The following is a 19,485-nucleotide window of genomic DNA, read 5'->3' as shown; positions in this document are numbered from 1 at the left end:
ATACAATCAAATATTTTCAAAAATGTGAGGGGTGTACTCACTTTTGTGAGATACTGTATCTTTCCTTTATTCAAGTTATCTTAATTTTCTAAGATTTTTTGCAGGGTCAAGTCCAACAGGCCTAATATGCAAATTCATTATGCATCAGGGTTATGCAACAGTGACTGAGGACATCTGAGAAATAGGTTTGCTATCAATTCTAGCAGTCTGCCTTCCTATGTCTCGCTTCCTCGGTAGCTAAGAACCAAGGAAAGGAAACGTGGCGGTGCAATCAGCGAAGCCAGAAACCCATAGTTATGATAACAGTAAATTCCAAATCTCCCAAGAGAGGAATAATAGCTGGTAACAACAAACAAACTGGAGATTAAGATATCATGTTGAGAGATCTGGAATAAGACAGAAACCATACGCAAAAGACACATGTTTAGCGGCAACACAGAGAGTATGTGTAAACAAATAGAGTGGTAAAGTTTTTTTTTCACTACTCCAGCACTGGCGCCAAAACAGGAAGAACCACTTTTCCGGGCCGTGATTGTGCTCCATATGCAGAGATTGTTATTTTTGTAGGCAGTAAAAAATGAAACACAAGAGAATGAATTGATACACTAAATTCAATGTGACACCAAATCAGTAACACAGTATAGGCTGCTGAAATGCTCATCTAAAAGCCGCAATTTTAAATAAATAAATAAAGCTCATGAGGTTCCTTTTTTATGAGGTTATTTTTGACTGAAATCTAGACAAAGCTGTATAATACTTAGGTCACCATTTGCATGTTGAATAAATGAGCCAAATGCATTGTCAAACTATAATAATAACAATAAAGCATTAAATTGAATTAGAGTTATTGCAGTTACACTAAAACAACAAAACAGAAATGAGCTGAAAAGAAACAGCACTGTGAGTCTGGTGGCCTTTTGCAGAGAGCAGCACACTGGTTCTGGTTCATTTAACCCCGAGTCAGTGACTGTGTGTAATTGAATTAAGAGGCTGTCAGTCGAGGCTGCTGGGCCGCTTGTCATATTGTCTGATTAACTGGCAGCAGGCACATGTAGTGTGAATGCCAACACCTCAGTGCCCATGTGGCTTTCCTAACACACAACACTAAGTCAAGGATGAGTTATAATTAATTTCCGAGTCTATTTGTGGCACTGGATAGTCACTCAAAGTGTGTATCATCTTCATCACATTAGCACTCTCTTTTTAACACAATGAGGGAGGTTGTAGCAGTGATGGATTTTTATATACATGTACTTAAAAGAACAAAGTAGTTGGAAGAAGCAGTGCATTCCTCTTTTCAATCATAACTCTTTTTAGTTACCTATCTATCTTGCCAACTAGATAACATAATAAAATAACTATATTGTTAACATACAGTTGCAATCAAAATTATTCAACCCCCCATTGCAGTCAGGTTTATTGTCAAAATTCATTTGATTTGCAGTGAACAAATCAAACAAAAGCAATTGAAATATTTCAATACAACAAATGCTTCAAGTGGTTTCCCCAAATTCAACTGAATATGCAAATTATAATGACTTCTCCAGTTTCAGAATGATTCAACCCCCTGAATAGAATCTCTCACAACAACTGGCTATGGGCAGAAAATACTTGAAATAATATTACTGAACTATAATTTGTAATGACAATTGTTGTATAATTTTTTTTTTTTTTAAATGAATGCAAAATAGACAAATTTTAACTAGTGTCCTCAGACTTTTGGACCCCACTGAATAGAACATGAACAGGATATGAATGTTATAAACGAGGAAGGATATCTAGAATTTGGTGAGGGGTTCCCTGGTGGTGTGCAGGTGAAATATACTTGACGAATGTGACAATTAAAGGGGTCATATGATGATTTTAAAAGTTTATTATTTTGTTTATTGGGTAATAGAATAGGTTAACATGCTTTAATGTTCAAAAAGCACATTATTTTTCATACACTACACATTATTACAGTACCTATATTCCTAGTCTGCCTGAAATGCTCTGACTGAGGTCAGGTTTCTCCAAAGCCCCTCCTTCCAAAAAGCCCAGAGTGCTCTGATTGGCCATCTGACCCATTGCATTGTGATTGGCCAGAAACCTCAAGTGTATGTCGGAAATTTGACGCCCCTTACTATAATTGCGAGCTTCAGCATCCAAGGCTTCTAAAGCAATTATAAACACAGTTAATAATGCCGTCGGATTTAACATATCAGTTCGAGCCCGAATCAGATTCTGAAAATGCAGATGATCAAGCAGCTCATTCGGAGCCACCTTTGCAAGCACGACTTGTGCAGAACGTTTCACAGTGGTAAGTTTTTATTTTATAACTCTTAACTTTCAGATACTATGTTAAAATGGTTTAATTTGTCTTCTTCACTGTAACAACTTTATATCCTGAAGTGACAACACAAAATACAGTTTAAAAAAATAAAATTAAATAAAATGAAAAAAAAAAATTATGGTGGAATTATGCTGATATTTCAAATTATGACCTAGATATTTGTGGAAGTAATATCTGGGCTTCGATTGAGGCGTTTTAGTCAGGTCTGGAGCAGTGCTCTCTCTTACATAGAATAAATCCCTTTGGGGGAGACTATGAGCTTTGTAACTTTGCAGATCTTATACATGCACAAACAGATACATTACAGACTAAATGGAAAGGAAAACATTAAAAAGCAGCATATGACCCTTTTAAGGCTTGATTATACTTGTCAGTATATTCTTATTTAAATATTCTTGTCATGCTTGTGCATGCTTGCACATGCAGAAGCAGTGGCAATGTGAGTGGCATTGTTCACACACTCACCTTATGCACTGCAGGAGAATTAAAAGTGACATCAACTAGATGACATGTCAAAACCACAATATCCCCTGTTATACTGGTTTAGCGAAATCATGCACAGTGATTTTAAATGGTCGGTTAAGCACTGTCTCTTTTTTCTTTCAGCCTTTACACTTAGGTTCAACAGGTTGTCATTGAACAACAGGTTCATTGACAAAATTTCTGCAGCTTTTTTCACTTTCTTCAGGGGATTTATATTAAAAAGCTATGTTAGTGTTGCAACACGACTGTAGCCTGAACCCCTTTGATATTTTCCTTGTTGCTGCTTTTGTCACATGACGTAATGACGCCACCATCATGCAGCTCGTGTAACTTCTAACAGGAACTCAACCAGGAGCATTATAGTTCTCATACAGGAGAGCTCCCCCAAAGTTAACATGCTTATACCAAACACATCATAGCATTCCTAGTTTCTCCAGACAGAACCCTGTGCTAAAGCAGTCAACCTTATTCACACCTCAGTATAGTTAAATGTGAAAGATTTTCATAATTTGGAAGGCGGCACTGCCCCGTGTTTGAACTCTCACGGTAGCCGAGACTCGTTATTGAACCACACACTCACACTGACACTCTGAGACAGGATCATTAACACCTGTCTGAGTCCTCGTAAAGATGTGCCCTTGACACATCACACCACAGAGCAGTGATGGAAAAACAGATGGCACTTCTGTAATTCACTCTAAAATTAAAAAGACATGATAGAGATATAGATATGCAAGGAATTATCTTTTCAGCTTAAATATATGGGACACACTGTATACACTTATTTAAAGACAATGTTCTTTAATAAAACATTTACAATAAATTATGAAAATTTATTTTTATTTGATTATTATTATTATTTATTTTAAACTTTAAATATAGTTTTCCATTTAAATTTTGTTGGTAGGTGATAAATTTGGAAAAAGACATGATTTATCTTGGTTTCATTATTATTTTTTTTTTTTACAAGACTTCTTTTTGTATCAGATGGCCTGGACTAATTGGTAGTCATTGGAAATCTGTGCCATTTGTAGATGATTTACCTTACTGTGGAATGATGTATTTCAAATAATTTGTAGGTCTTTTTAAATCTCTTTAAAAAAAAAATTCTGAAAGCCTTACAGAACTCTTTAGATCTTGCCATGATGAAACACCTCAATAACAAAGGGAACACAAGACACTAGATATGAGAGGGGTATAAATAAGACAGGTTTCACCTGCACTCACTAAGCAGGTTCTAATCACTGGCACCCAATCTTCAACATCTGATTCTAATTTTATGTATTTGAAGTTGTGATAAATATAAGGGTGTACTTATTCAATATGGCTGATCTGTTTTTTGTTCATATAAATTGTGAAAATGACTACAAAATGTCAATTTTATGAGTCATTTGATAATAGAGATGATCACCTTCATTAATAGGCATTGTTTCAAAAATGATAAAATGTTTGCTTGACGAAATATGTTATTTGTATTTGCCCTCAGGAGGATACACAATTTTATTTTACTTTATTTATTTCATTTTCGGGGTCGATTTAAAGGAAGTGTTTCATCTTCGGCCATAAGAGGGCAGCAGAGACATTCAGATTTACGACAACCTGAGCCTGAGCCTCGTCTCTATTCACCGCACATGGGTCTGAATAATTACCTCCATTTGAATAAGAAATAACGCTCCAGTTAATTGCGTGCCTGAAACAGAATGAGAGAGAGAGGAAGAGAGAGAGAGAGAGAGAGAGAGAGAGAGAGAGAGAGAGAGAGAGAGAGATGGTAGGGGATTTGTGAAATTATACTCCAAATTCTACATGATGCAAACAATTAGAAAGTAATGACAAGTACTTAAGAGTAAAAAAAAAAGGAGTGAGAATCAGAGAGGAAGTGAGGTAGAGAGAGAGAATGCAATATAGAGTGAACAGAGGAGCTAATTGTGTCCTTTGTTTCACCAGGTTATTTTTATGATCACAGGAATTTGGCTTCTATTCACTACAAACAGGATTGAATAACTTTATTCAGAATATCTGAGTCAGTGCTGAATAAAATACCTGAGATCTCCCAACCTCTCACTGACTTTCTCAGTGGTTGGGATATGCAGGGCTGACTTTTATTGTACTGCCAATCAAAGGAAGCCATTTTCTGAGTTCTCCTTTCAGACCATATTTGCATATTGCATCATTCTATCTGATTTTCTCTTTGAAGGTGTCTTTAAAAACTTAAGTGTTTTGAGGAAGGTATTTATGTAGAGGTTTTCTTATAAAAAAAAAAGTAGCCTTGTAGCTCCAGTTTATAAAAGTAAAGAAACACCAAACATGTCTTGGTGCAACAGAAAAGTGTTTGCCCTATCGTCCAGAGAGCATTAACCCTGAAATCACAGCCATCCAAGTGTCCAAGAGAGCAAAACTGGCTGTGTTGTCTGGGTGGGAGAGATGGCATACTCTCACTCCCCTGTCAATCTCAGAGAGACTAGCTAATCATGGCCTTCTATAAACTCAGTTATACAGAAGAGAGCTGTGCAACAGTTCAGAAAGGTGTGGTTGACTGTATTCGCCTGTCTTGGGGGAAGGATGTGTTAGCCTTCACCCAATGTGGTAATACAAATTTGTTGGCAAATTGCTGTGGTTTAAGAGAAAATATAAACACTTCAGGACATGCTGTTACAGGAAAATAATCCATTTTGGGTGGTTTATCCTTTAGAGTCTCAGCCCAGTGAAACTGAAGACACACACACACACACTGCAGTAATCCATACTTATGACTTATGAAAATGGTGGCATGCCAACTGCTGTACAGTTTCATTTACATCAAGAACCCCATGAAGACACAAAGCTCAAGGCTATGCTAAATTGCTAACATTAGCCTCTGAGAAACCTCAAGAGATTGCATAAGCATTAGAGATTGTAATTGTGAACCAAACGCTCATTTAAGGCATAAAGAGGGGTTGGAAACCTCCAGAACATATTAGACTGTAGGGCCTTTTTGCATCATTTACATCCTTTTGCTAAAGAAACATCATGGTAACCATTAGCAGTGTGTAATATAGCAAATTACTGAAAACATAACTATTTAGGTTTGATAAAATTACAGCAAAACCAGTCCCATTTAAAGGTACTTTAAAATATGGTTTTAATTACATTGTATTTTTCATTACAAAAAATGGTACAACTGGTACAAACATGTTTTGTAGATTTTAAGATCTAATCATCTACACAATTGCACAAAAGGTAAACTGTGTCATAGTTTATTCCCAGATTGCAATAATAAGATCACATTCCACATTCTCGTGGTGTGAGGAACTTCAGCAATACCTAGTGAACTGCACAATAGCTACAATCCTGGAGTTCTTACAAGGACATTTCTCAGCAAGGTTGGCTCCTTCTACAATCAAGGTCTACATGGCCACCATTTCGGCCAGCTACAACCCTATTGATGGAGCCTCTGTGGGGCAACATCCTCTAACTTTGAGGTTTACGTGTGGTGTCAGGCAGTTGAGGCCCATCTGCAGACCACTCTTACCTTCCTGGGATCTCTCTGTGGTCCTGGAAGGTCTGTGAGGTGCCCCATTTGAGCCCTTCGAGTCAGCCTCTGAGAAGCTTCTGACTAAAGGTGGCTCTCCTGCTGGCCCTGACATCACTCAAATGAGTAGAAGATCTACAAGCTCTCTCTGTTGCCCCTTCCTGCCTTGACTTTGCCCCTGGATTAGCCAAGGCCTTCCTATATCCTGGGCCGGATTATATTCCTAAAGTGCCTATGTCTGCTGCCCAGCCAGTAGTATTGCAGGCTTTCTGCTCTCCTCCATTCCTCACACCGGTACAAGAGAAATTGCACTTACTGTGTCCAGTAAGGGCTCTCTGTACTTATGTCCACCACTCCGGCCAGGGCCGTAGGTCAGAGCAGCTGCTGGTCTGCTTTGGTGGCGACAGTAGTGGAGATGCTATGTCAAAGCAGAGCATCACTAATTGGATAGTGGAGGCAATCTCTATCGCTTATGAGGTGCGCAGTCTCGCTATGCCTGGGGGTGCATAAGTGCTCTACTAGGGGGGTCGCCTTTTGTCCAAAGGGGTACCCTTACAGGATGCATGTGGTGCAGCGGGGTGGTCTACAATGCACACATTCATTCAATATTACAGCTTGGATTTACGTTCCACCCCAGGCTCCAGTGTCTTGCTGTGACCCTCGGGCTTGGACCATTTGAACAGGCCATGCCCTCAGTATTACGGAGTGGGTATTCTCGTTCCCACAGTGTGGAGCTCACGCAATGTTGAGTTCCTTTTGAAAGGGAATGTCTGGATTAATCCTGTTCCCTGAGAAGGGAACAAGACGTTGTGTAGCTTTGTCATATTGGGCATGCCTCTGAATTGTGTCTTCGCTTCAGATAATAGAGGCTGATGGCATGGTTCACAGGTGCAGTTTTTATATCACGCGATGTGCTCAATTGCCACATCACCTGATCTCAGCAGGCCTATAAATAGGCATGATATTACACTAGCTTCAGATACCGGTCACACGTGAGGGCGCTTCCCACAGCATGGAGCTCAAGCAAACGTCTCGTTCCCTTCTCACAGAACAGGGTTACATGCGTAACCCAGACGGTTTCTGTATTTAAATCACTATGTAAATGGAAGCGTTATCATAACCACCCCAGAGCTGATTATTTTCCTATTACAACACATCCTGAAATGTGTTATTTATCGTATACTAAAGCAACTTGCAAACAATAACAGTATTTATTTATTGAAGAGCCCAACATAATATTTTATCCATGTATAGTTACAGTTACAGATTTTTTTTTCTCTCAAAGTTGATAAAACAAAATTTGAGCTTTTCATCGTCTGTAGAAAGTGAAGATTTCATGTCCTGAAGTTGTCTAAAACTTAAAGTTACAGCTTTACCACTGACTAGAGCCGACACTGGAGACTCCTTCCAAAATGTTAAATAAACTACACCTTAGAGAAAACAAAACTTAAAATATTATACTCAACTTTTACATGTTTTTAAAAAATTTGTTTATATGAAGCGTTCCAACATACAAATCCTGGTTACTGTAGAAACTATAGAAATTAATATCTGAACTATTGTCAGAGGTGCTATTATAGAAAATTAATCAACACTTAGTGACCAATCGGATTCAAAAATTCAACAGCACTGTGGTATAACACAAATGAATTCATACAGCTACATATATCCTGGATCTGTGTCTGAAGGAAGAATAACTGAACTTGTAGAAACCATTAAAAACATTAAATACAGTTAGGACCAAGTTTTATGGAAGCCATTTGGTTCCATGCATGTGTCACTAAAGAAGATTGTTCTTCATTCAAAAGCTCCTTGTTATAAAGAGCTGTGGAGAAGCTGAGAAACCATGGCTAAGATGCATGCACTCGAGGTTATCGTTTTTACCAATCCCCCATCCAAATGGTTTTATCCATATCTAAATGGCCTTGATATGATCAATATGCCAGTTGCACTCAAGCGCTGCCACAGGCTGCAGATTATCACACGCATTGCTTTGCCATTTATTACAAATTCCTGTGGCTTTTGGGTGCTCTGTCACAAACTCCACTTTGATGTCCTGCTTAGCCAAGCGCTAATGAGCTAGCGCCTGCCTCTGAGCATAATTAAGCCCACATCCTCGTGCTTCGCCTTTCCTTTCCCCAATAATAAATGAGCAACTCTGTTTTTTCCCACTTCTGCCTCTTTAGTCAAAGAGGATGTGCTGGATGGAGGATGTGATTAGCAGAATGCTAGCGCCATGTGCTCAGCCCAGGGGAGACAGGAGCGTAAATAGCAACAGGTGATGGGTTGAGCGTGAGCAGCAGGGCCCCTGGCATTTGGACAGCTTCACACTGAGCTTACTGACTGGGAAGTAATATTAGCTTGTGCAGTGTTCCCAGTGAAAGCAAGAGAACAGACATTTGGTTTTTAATATCACACTAACAGAGAACAGAATAGAATTACTCCCAGCATAATACGAGGATGCTGTGATTTTAATTAATGTGGGTGAAAACCTGGAGGCTTTAGCTACTGGCAATAAATTTAACTGGCCCTTGTACTCTCTACTCTAAACTAATGGGCCATGTGATAGGCAATAACATAAACAGTGACAGGTGTGGGTTTCATCCTCATGGGCGTTTTAATCCCAGCTATTGTGTATCGACATGCTGATTAGACCGGATCCACAAGCAATTTAGATGCTCGTGAAAGTAAAGATGAAAATTCTTATTTAGTTTCCATGAAGAGACTGCATGCCTTCGGCTGATTCCCGGTTATATAAGAAAAAAATCTGAATATGAAACGTGCATTCAATGTGTCCAAAACGTTTAGGAAAATCAGAGAGAAGGCAGAGTGAGTGGGAGGTGTGTGTGTGTTTGTGTGTAGTGTAATGAAGATGCCATCAGTTTCTACCCCGAGTGAAATTTTGACATAGCTAAGATTGTTCTGTCAAGGTGCCAGATTTCATTATAGCTGTTTTTGGAAGGCTGTGGCTAAAAACGAATGGTTTTATTACCATCCTTCTGTCTAAATGAACTGTATGTTTGATCACATCACATTGTGTAACGAAACCCAGCTTTGTACATTTACATCAGTTATTTAGCTGTTGTTTTTTATGCAAATACTTAAAAGACTTGTCTGTAGAGCCCCGTTATTTATCAGCCATTGAACAAATATTAGAACAAATCTTCCCAACTCCATACATTTTAAAATCAGCTCAAATACTAGTTACCTCTTTTGAGTGATGGACAATTTTTGAAATATATAAGCCGACGTGCCATTGAAGTGCTCACCTTTCCACATGTTGTGCTATCTTGCGGTAAGGTGCTCGCTGCCCAAATTTATTGTTATTATAAGTGCAGCGTTATTATTGCACCTAGTGGTCAAAAATTGGAACTGCAACAAGCACTTAAAGAGAGCCATTAGGGCAGGGATCACGTTGCCACCATACTTGGGGAAGGAGCAGCAGACAGACTGGTAATGACATGGTTATCAGGGTTGTGGTTATTACACCAAATTGTGTTATTTTAAATATACTCCCTAGCCACCAATATCTTGTTTCATAGCAAATCATAGGAATTAAATCAAACACATTTCCACAAAGGCAATGTGTAAGTGCAGACAATGTGACTATGATGCACAGAACCATTTCTACAACAAGATATATTGCAAAGACCCCGAGAGGGAAAGGGCGGATTATGGAGTCGATAATGTTTGCACATCAGAAATGTGTGCAAATCATTGTTTCCCATTCAATGGGCATTAAAACACACCTACTGTATCAAACACAGATGAACAAAGGTTAATTTAAAAATACTCAAAACAAGCTGCTAGACTGGATGCTGGATGACTGCATGTTGTTGACTCTGCTGTCTATTATGGGATAAATTCAATAGATATATATAACTGTAGCATAAGAGCTCTCAGCTTAATTTTGCTGTAGGCTATGTCACTATTAAAGTTTTCTTGCCTCACACCAAAATCTATAGTAACAAGCTGTTGCTGCTTACAATGGAAATGAGCAGGCGAGGGTTAAGGACCTAATAATAGTGGCTCTCTGGCTGTCTTGGTCAACAGTCAATAGCACAGTAACTTAACATGACGGTTTGCCCCCCAAATTTTTTTTACACAATTTAATTTTGCTGTGTAGCTGACATGTAGAAGATCAGATCATCACATTGTTGTCATATAAATTAGACACCTAATCATGAAGTGGAACATTGTGTAAAGTTTAAATCTAATTTGGCTGAACAGTTGCTTTAACTGCTGAACTGAACTGCCGAAGCACTCAAAAACCACATGTAGTTAAAATGACCATCATCGGGGTGGAAAAAGTGACTAAATTCTTTACTCAAGTTGCAATTACTCATCTAAATAAACACTCTGCAAAAAGTTGAACTACAACTTTTAATTCTTCATGATGTTAAAGTAGAAAAGTATAAACTCTTCAATATGCACACAAGAAAGTTTCACAAACGAAATAGCCATCAAAGAGCACACTGATTTCAGTTACTGATGGTAAATTAGCTATCTGTTGCTTTTTTGAGGATGATTGTTGTTTTACATTAAGTAAGATTAACCATGTCTTTATAAGAACAGTTTTGTAATAGAAAAACAAAATCTCTTTATCTACATTTTATTTTGGGAGAAGAATAAGCTGCACAATAAATTGGCATCACAGTTGATTTTCGTCAAAGAGCTTCAATGGTCTTAACTTCTTTTTCTTAGTAAATTGTAGTGTAGCTAGCTACTTTATCAAAAACCACAACAACCTAAAACTAACAGATAATTAAGTAACAGACTTACAGTATGCTAATGAAATAATTGTTGCCAGTTACTTTGTTTCTGAACTTTGTTTCTGCCAATAGCAAAATGTCTGATGTAGAGGGTAAATAACTGATAAAACAAAGATTCAGACAACATTTCTTTAATACAAAGTCAACATATCTACATACACAGTGGTTTTTAAACCAATTATTGTTTCCGTTAGAAGTAACAGTTTGAAAGCAGTATCACTTGGCTTTCGTACAAAGACAAACATTTTCACTTTTGAATTTTGGCTTTTCTTCTTTTTTTGTCAATACAGTCGCTTTTATATGTGTAGTGGAGTGGGAGTCGGGACTTTCCCTAATCAATCTGAAGTTTTATGTCAGTCATTTGGCTGATGTTGTCAGAGATCAAGGATCGAAACACTAGGTCAAAAAATCCCAACATTCCTTAAACCTCCAAATTTTTATTAGGAGCTCCAGAGATATGTGTGTCCTTTCGTATAGAAGAGCGTCTTGTGGAGAAAGCGCTGGAATTTCCAGATTCCAGAATTCTCCCTCCTTCCAAACTTTAGCAAGAAATAAAGATTTCCAAGAAAAAGAATAATAATAAAAAAAAATAAATTCAAGCATTATAGTACAGACTGAAATCTCGGTGAATCAGCCTGCAGTGGTTAAAATGGAAGAATGAAGAAAATGGGCAGTGCTGAGAGACTAGTCCCAATAAACTGATCTGTGACGTGATCCCACACACCAGTGAATTCACATTCGTTCAAAGGCAAATTTGTGCAGTCAGTCCATTATGTCTTCATGTTCGAGTGTATGCACCAAGCACACAAGCCCTTCCCAGATTCATTATCCAAACATAATTTATTTTATTCAAAGGGGAACAGAAATTTGTTACTGCATTGTAGGATCAGCTTCAAGCAGTTATCACTGAGAAAAAAGAAACTTCATGACTGCTGAGTTCGCTGGGATGGACACTCAGAGCTCATTTGAAAAGAAAAAAAAGAAGAAAATATAACAAAAATAAAAGAGTGCAAGTGAAAGGATCAGGGATGAAGAAGTTACTACAACATCAAATTCCTCAGAGAAAGCTGGATAGCTTGTTTTCTTTCTTTGTTTGTTTCATTTTTAAATTCATAATTGTACAGACAGAAAAGGTGTGTGTCAAATTATACAAATACATATCATCTAGATTTGTTTATTTACACATCATATTCAGGATCACTGTTCGTACATAACAAGCTGATGATCAGTCTTGTGGTTTTAAAAGTAAAAAACAACGATAATGTCAAATAAAAAAAGTAAAAATGACATTTTCACAAGAGAAGTGAAACATTGGATACAGTTCATGAATATTAAAAATGTTGAAATAAAAAGTCAATGTTCAAGTCCATGTTTAGAAATCCTACTCTTTTTTTTTTTTAATAAAAAAAGCAAAAAAAAAAAAAGCAAATTAATACTTTTAGCTCATACTACACACTACTAATGATGATAATAAGAATAAAGATCAAACCTATGAGTTCACACCTTTCTGAATAATAAGAATGAGGCCAAGCTGCATTTCTCCAGATCATGATAAAAAAAAAAAAAAAAAAAAAAAAAAAAAAAAACTTCTAGAAATGAATATATGTTCATGAGTGAAATAAAAATACAGGAAAAATTCTATCCATACTAAGATTTGGATACATCTTTGTATTTTGCATTTAAATATACTGTGTATGTGAGTGTGTATGCATAAATATCCACACACAACCACATTGCACATTTCTATAGTGAAAAAATAGAATGTCTTTTAACATAATATGAACAAAACCAGCTCTTTCTCTCCTCCTATTTAAACAGAAGAAAAAAAATGAGTACAGTATCTGTATCTGTTACAAAACTAAACAGATAAAGTGAAATTATGTTAATTGTAATAATAATAATAATACAACAATGTCATTTTGTATAATGTTACAACAACAATAAGGCTTTTTTGGAAATAAGAAAAGACTACACACGGCTCTTCCACTGCGCAATCAATATCTTCCGCTGCACACTAATCTGAAAGCTCTGCTGTTCAAGCATTCTCCAGCACACACACAAACACACACACACACACACACACACACACACATACACACACACACCATTTTGACCTATGCAGAGAGTGGAGGAAGAGAAGATTCCTCTGTTCCTTTCACACACATATATGTTCAAGTCTTAGTTAAAAGTTCTGAGATGTGAACGTTAAGTCGTACCGCTATTTTTCTGTGTGATGATGCTGTTCGGATTTATCGTGATTGGTCAATGAAGCCGTGATGAAACGACGGGCCTTAAAAGTGTTCAGGGAGCCCTGAGAGCAGCCATTGTGGTGTGGACTGTCTTCAGGAACGTCTGAGAACTTTCGTTGTTGGGTTGGTCACACAAGGCAAGAGTTCGTCTTTCTTGTCTAAGGAAAAGTCTTTCCAGATTCAAGGCAATGAATCATGGTGAATGTTGGTCATTGGAGTACCAATCCCATGATTCCATGCGTGTGGTGGTGGTGGTCCACGTCTACCAGGTTCTGAACCACACGGCACTCGGCAGTGGGAAAACCAGTCAAAGGTAACGTATACTACAATCCAGAGAAAACTCGGAGGAGAATCGTTTGGTCCTGGCTGAAGATACTGTCAGGGTCACGCTCCAGTCGCCTCCATACGGTTTCAAGACAAAGCTACATTGGCGTATTGTGAAGACATTGGCTAGCTTGTCCCAAAAAGCACCGAAACAACTTCTGGAGAATGAACTCTTTTTATAAGACGAACACGAGTTGCCTCGATGTCTTGAAATGGATGAGATTGTAGAGACTTTAGACAAAAATCCTGCCTATTTCACTAAATAACTATCCTCCTTCTGCTGCCATCACCATGATCCAACTAGTTGAGAAACATCCGGAATTGGCAAGTGCCCACTGTAAACACTGAAGGATCTCAGCTCAATCACCTCACCACTCATCAGTGCGATCACATCCCCTTCGATCATTCGCTGAAGCACACGTGTAGGCGTGTCCTGAACTTTAGCTCCTCCTTCACTTGCTGATTATTTTTGTTGTATCTTTACGGGATTGGTTTGGAGATATACTTCTGGAGATAGATTAATAATATCCTCCATATCAGAACACTTGAGGTAAAGTTAGTGGTCCGACTTACAGATCATTCCCACCCTGCGGCCTGAGCCAATACTTTTGGGTCCATCTCATGATTGAAGATGTACAGGGAGTTGGTTTCTGAACGGATCCTTAAAGCTGCCTCGGTATGGGCTCTGTCCAATTAGCATTGCACTTTTTTGATGATGGTTCTGGAATCCACAACTAAATACACGCTGTAGTTTTGTTTTTATTTCACAACAGGGTTTCTTTCTTTTTTTATGTTGGGTGGGTTTTTGTTTGTGTAGTTGTCACTGTTTCAATTGTTTCAAGCAGGTTCCTATGGCTCAGGAGGCTGTAGAGGGGCGCTGGGCAGGGGGGAAGGAGATGGCTTTTTACGTTGCATAGTGATCAAAGCTTCCTAGGTACTCAAGAGCTGCCTGATAGCAAAACTGGTACTCGTCCTGTAGAAACAGCAAAATGAAAGAGAATTGCCCATAAACATATTACACAATAGATTTGGGTTAGAAACTTGTACTGCCTTTATGGTAGTATACTAATCATTCATAAAATAATAAAATAAAAATTTGACATTTTAAATTATATATAGGTCTAAAAACTTTTCTGAACCTGTTTGTATTTTTGCATTCATCTCCCACAAAATATAGTTCCAACAGTTTAAGAGAGAAAAAAGGGTACTAAACATTACTCTTCCTTATCGCTGGGGTGATAGCATCAAGCGTACAAATCTTTTATCTTAAGTAAGATGCATATGCAGGGTGTCCCAAAATTCTCCATACAGATGGGAAATTAACATGTTTGTCTTCCAAAGTTTCTCATACTTAGTTTATATATATATATATATATATATTTTTTTTCAGATAGGCTTTAAGAACGCCTTTGACAAGTGAAGAACGCATTGAAATGATTCTCACACACGACATTGCTGCCAAACTTATTAACAAATTCAAAAGGTCTGGAAGTTCTGCGGACCGACCGGGAAGTGCACGTCCACGAACAACCGCTGACGAAGGAACAACCAACATGGTGCTGGTAAATATAGTCCATTTGCATGGAGACTTTTAGGACACAGTGTAGTTTACCTGTAAAGTTTTACTCTAAAAAGTAATTGCAGTCAAATTATGTAGCTTAAAACGTTTTTTAAATATACACAATATCCACATATTCAGATGAAAGATGCATATTAAAGCTACAAAGCATATAGGTACCACCTAGCGTACAGATGAGTACCGCTTTTTCTGAAAGTCTTTTACTACAAGTGTGTGTGAATTTGATTTGATTATGTCTGTTTCCAATCCAAGATTAGACAATAATTTAGAATTGTGGCAAAAGCCTGACTGGTAAGTCTTTTTTTGGTTGCTTTTTGGCAGAATTCAGCCACAGTGACATCCAATGGGTTTTCCCAGACTTTTCAGAAAATTTTGCCATGAAATCGAGAAGATGAAATCACAGTTATCCCGTTCCCTCCATCTCTTCTCTGGCTTCAGCAGGCAGATCCCCCCAAAATGGGACTTTTTAGGCTAGAAAGCCCTCATGAAGATATATTAGGGATATTTGATCAATATTATTTTAATTAAAAATATATCTAGACATGTTTGGTCTTCTGTCATGTCACCAGTGTCTCTCACCTCAGTCTGCACCATGGCTGGCCGCTGGGTTCTCAGCATTTTGACCGTCTGGAAGATGTCCACCACTCCCTCGTAGCGCATCCGCTCCAGCACGATACTGAGTGTGATGAACACTCCGGTCCGGCCCACACCAGCACTGCATCATGGAACAGAGGAACATAAAACAATGACAGTTTACATGTACAAAAGAATCTGATAAATGCAATAAAAGGACAGTTTTTAGCAATAAATTAATAATAGGTAATTTGAAAAATAATAGTGAACATGGTTTTGACACTAACCCACTGCAGTGCATTGTGGGATTTTATGACTAAACTTAATATTCTCCACTATGCATTCAGATGCATACTGACAAAGAGTACACTATAAAGTGAACAGGGAGTGATTTGGGTGCTACACATGGCCTATTTTCTCCCAGCAGTGGGATATGAATACGGCGGAGTTTCGTATTAAAGATGTCAGTAATGACTTGCAGTGAACCAGGAACCCTGCGAGGATTATCGAAGAAATAATCATGATGAACTCCAAGTATCAATTCTACAGGGAGGCACATTGAGGCATAACCAATGACACACACAGAGGCACACACACAGGCACACACACACACACACACAAATTAGACATATCTTATACCTGATCCTGTAACACTCCAGGGTTCTGTTTTGTTTGTCGTTTGCCTCTCTCTCTCTCTCTCTCTCTCTTTGTCTTTCTGTCTGTCTCACTCTCTCTCTAACTCCGACTTCAGCTGTGGAGCAATAGCTGATATAACAAGAGATTTATTTTGCTCCCCTTCCGCTCGCTGAGGCTGAAAATGGTGCATAAAAAGTGTCGGACTTAGAGAACATAACCTTCGCTCGCTGCGTATTCATTGTCACACGTCATGAATCATAATGACTCAGGTTAAACATCGTTGGCCGTAACGATGCTACGTAAAAACCACTGTTTAATAAAACCGCCGTGTTCGCCTGGCACCTGCGCAGCTGTTTGTCCTGGAAGCCACACGCACACATCCTCGAAACCCGTTTAACACGTGTCGGGTTTGAAACATGACAGGCTCGATGAACAAAAAGATTTATGCCCCCGTTTCACTGAACTCACTCAGCCAATTAATGACCAGTGGCTCTATTAGATATGATATTTTGGGGGGCGATGAGGCGAGATGAGAAGAAATGAACAGGAAGAAAAGAACGAGTGAGGCAGCTGAAGATTAATAGAGATGCATGAGAAGTAGAAAAATGGCGTGAAAGAAATACAGCGGATTGAGGAAGGAAGGGAAAAATGAGACGTGCCACCTGAGCCAGAGTAAACAAAGAGATGTGTGTGTGTGTCTGTGTGTGTGTGTGTGTGAGCAAAAAGGTATGGGTTGAGAGATCATCTTTTTGTGATCAAACACACCCTCAGAAACACACTTCAGAGTGTGTATCACATTGTCCAGTTGACTGACAGATAAAATCAGAGCCCTGGAGCAATGAGACACCACATACAAACGTGATCCTTCAACTGCACTCAACACAAGTAACAGAAAGTGTTACATTAGTTATCAAAACTGTGCCTGAATTATGTATTTACTCATATTTGTGTGAGTCTGACCATCTCACTGGCTTAATTATAGATGTGGAATTTAAAAACCAGTCTGGCACACAGCTCTAGTTTGGGTTCACATACTTCAGTGTTTTATCGGCAACGTTATTTCCAGACATCGGAGGGTTGGTTGTGTGAGAGAGGCGCAAAGGGATGGAGAGGGATGGTGAGTGTGATTATAATAGTAAAGTAGGCTGTGTAGTGCTGTTTTGCATGTGAAATTGTGCTGCTATAGAGAGTTAGATCTTATACAGAATAAAAAGAGAGGCTGCTGAAGGCTAATGGGCTGGAAGTGTGAGAATCACGTCTGATGATGCCATTAACAGATTTAAAGCATGCTGATGAGAAGTGTGTGTGGGAGTGTGTACTCAACACTCGAGCATTCAGCGCGAGTCATGATCATCAGTCTGAGCTTATATGCTTATCCCATGTGTGTGTGTCGTACCTGCAATGGACAGATATGGGACCGTCCTGACCAAACTGCTCCTTGGTTTTATGCACTTGGCCGATGAAGTCGATGAAACCTTCCCCGGATTTGGGGACTCCCTGCTCTGGCCAATCAGTGAACTGGAACTGCCGTACAGTCCGAGACTGTCCATCCTGAGAGAGAGGGATAGAAAGATGGAGAGAAAAAATTAGAAGGGAAGATATATAGAGAGTACAAATATTTAACTTCAAAAAGCAGTATGAAATGTGAATATTAAAGGAGGTCATTCATGTAATAATTCTTCTATAATATATCTCAGACACGCCCATCTGTCTGGCTCAGACATGCCCATCTGTCTGGCTCAGGCACGCCCATCTGTCCTGATCAGACAAGCCCGTCTGTCCCGATCAGATACGGCCACTTTTACAAAGCCCAGCTTGATAGTGGGGCAGTGGTGGCTTGACGGTTATGGCCCTGGTCTTAATTACTGATCTTACTGATCGGAAGTTCAGCCCCAAAACCACTGTTGGGGCCCTCGAGCAAGACCCTTAACCCTCTCTACTCCAGGGGCGCTGTATCATGGCTGATCCTGCGCTTTGACCCCAAACTCCTAACAAGCTGGGATACGTGAAGAAGAAGAATTTCACTGTGCTGCAATGTTTATGTGACCAATAAAGACTCATTATCATTATCATCATCTGTTCCGCTCCGACACGCCCATCGGTCCCACTCAGACATGCCCATCTTTACAACACCCATCTGTCCCACTTAGTCATGCATGGAAAGAGAGAGAGAATTACAGAGTTTAAGAAAGTGTAATATCTTTGAACTCTCTCCCAACACTATGTTTGGAATAGTTCTGGCAGAAGAAGGTTCATGAAGGATGTGTGAGCTGCTCACTCTCCCCACAGAGCACCCGAGTTCAGCCGGCACATCAAACACTCACTGCTCTAATCACATCCCAGTCACAACACACTCATTCTCTTTCCTTCATCTCACCCACTCATCCCTTCTCCCTCATTCTCTCACTCTCTCTCCTCCATTCTTCATCTCACCCACTCATCCCTTCATCTCAGCCAATCATCCCTTCTCCCTTACAGTCCCTCTCACTCCCTCACTCTCCATGTACATCACTCTTGCTCTCCCCCACTCTCCCTCTCTCTATCCTTCACTCTCCCGCTCTCTCTCCCTTACTCTCATTCACAAAGCTCTCCCTCCCTCATTCTCACTCTCCCTTGCTCTCACTTATTCTCCCTCTCTCACTCTATCCCACTATCCCCCCCTCACGTGCTCTCCTTTATTCTCACTCTGCCTCATTCTCTCTCACTCTCCCCTTCCTCATCTCACCCCTCTTACCTTCTCATACACGCTACCCCACAATGCATCACTCTCCCCACTCTTTCTCCCTCCTTCATTCTTCCTTCATCAGCTGTGTAGAAACAGTGACCCTCTCATCCCCCCCCCCCCCCCCCTCTCTCTCACTCCCACCCACACTTTAATGAGCAAATGTAATGAAGTGAATTTTGGACGGAGTGTGTCAAATCATGTGATTAAATACGTTACTAGGTCTCAGCTGTAAAGCTGCAGTGACCCTCTCTCTCTTTCTTCATCTCCCATCTCCAGCCTGGACCTTTTCCTGTCTTAAACACAG

The 19,485-nt window shown here is 39.3% G+C and overlaps 1 protein-coding gene across 11 annotated transcripts in view; it reads right to left on the bottom strand.

Moving 5' to 3' along the window:
• Positions 1–11,210: 11,210 nt before the first annotated feature.
• Positions 11,211–19,485, bottom strand: part of ptprsa (protein tyrosine phosphatase receptor type Sa) — a 269,054-nt gene continuing 260,779 nt past the window's right edge. For all 11 annotated transcript variants that reach the window (XM_053683034.1, XM_053683035.1, XM_053683033.1 and 8 more), the window contains 3 exons: positions 17,853–18,007; positions 15,827–15,962; positions 11,211–14,641 (listed from right to left, as the gene is read on the bottom strand). In XM_053683034.1, coding sequence (XP_053539009.1) covers positions 14,573–14,641; positions 15,827–15,962; positions 17,853–18,007 — 360 coding nt within the window. In that variant the 3' untranslated portion in view covers positions 11,211–14,572. The remainder of the gene's footprint in view (positions 14,642–15,826; positions 15,963–17,852; positions 18,008–19,485) is intronic.

This window comes from Ictalurus punctatus, chromosome 10 (assembly GCF_001660625.3).
Source record: "Ictalurus punctatus breed USDA103 chromosome 10, Coco_2.0, whole genome shotgun sequence".
NCBI lineage: Eukaryota > Metazoa > Chordata > Actinopteri > Siluriformes > Ictaluridae > Ictalurus > Ictalurus punctatus.
This window is presented reverse-complemented; position numbering and strand designations above follow the sequence as displayed.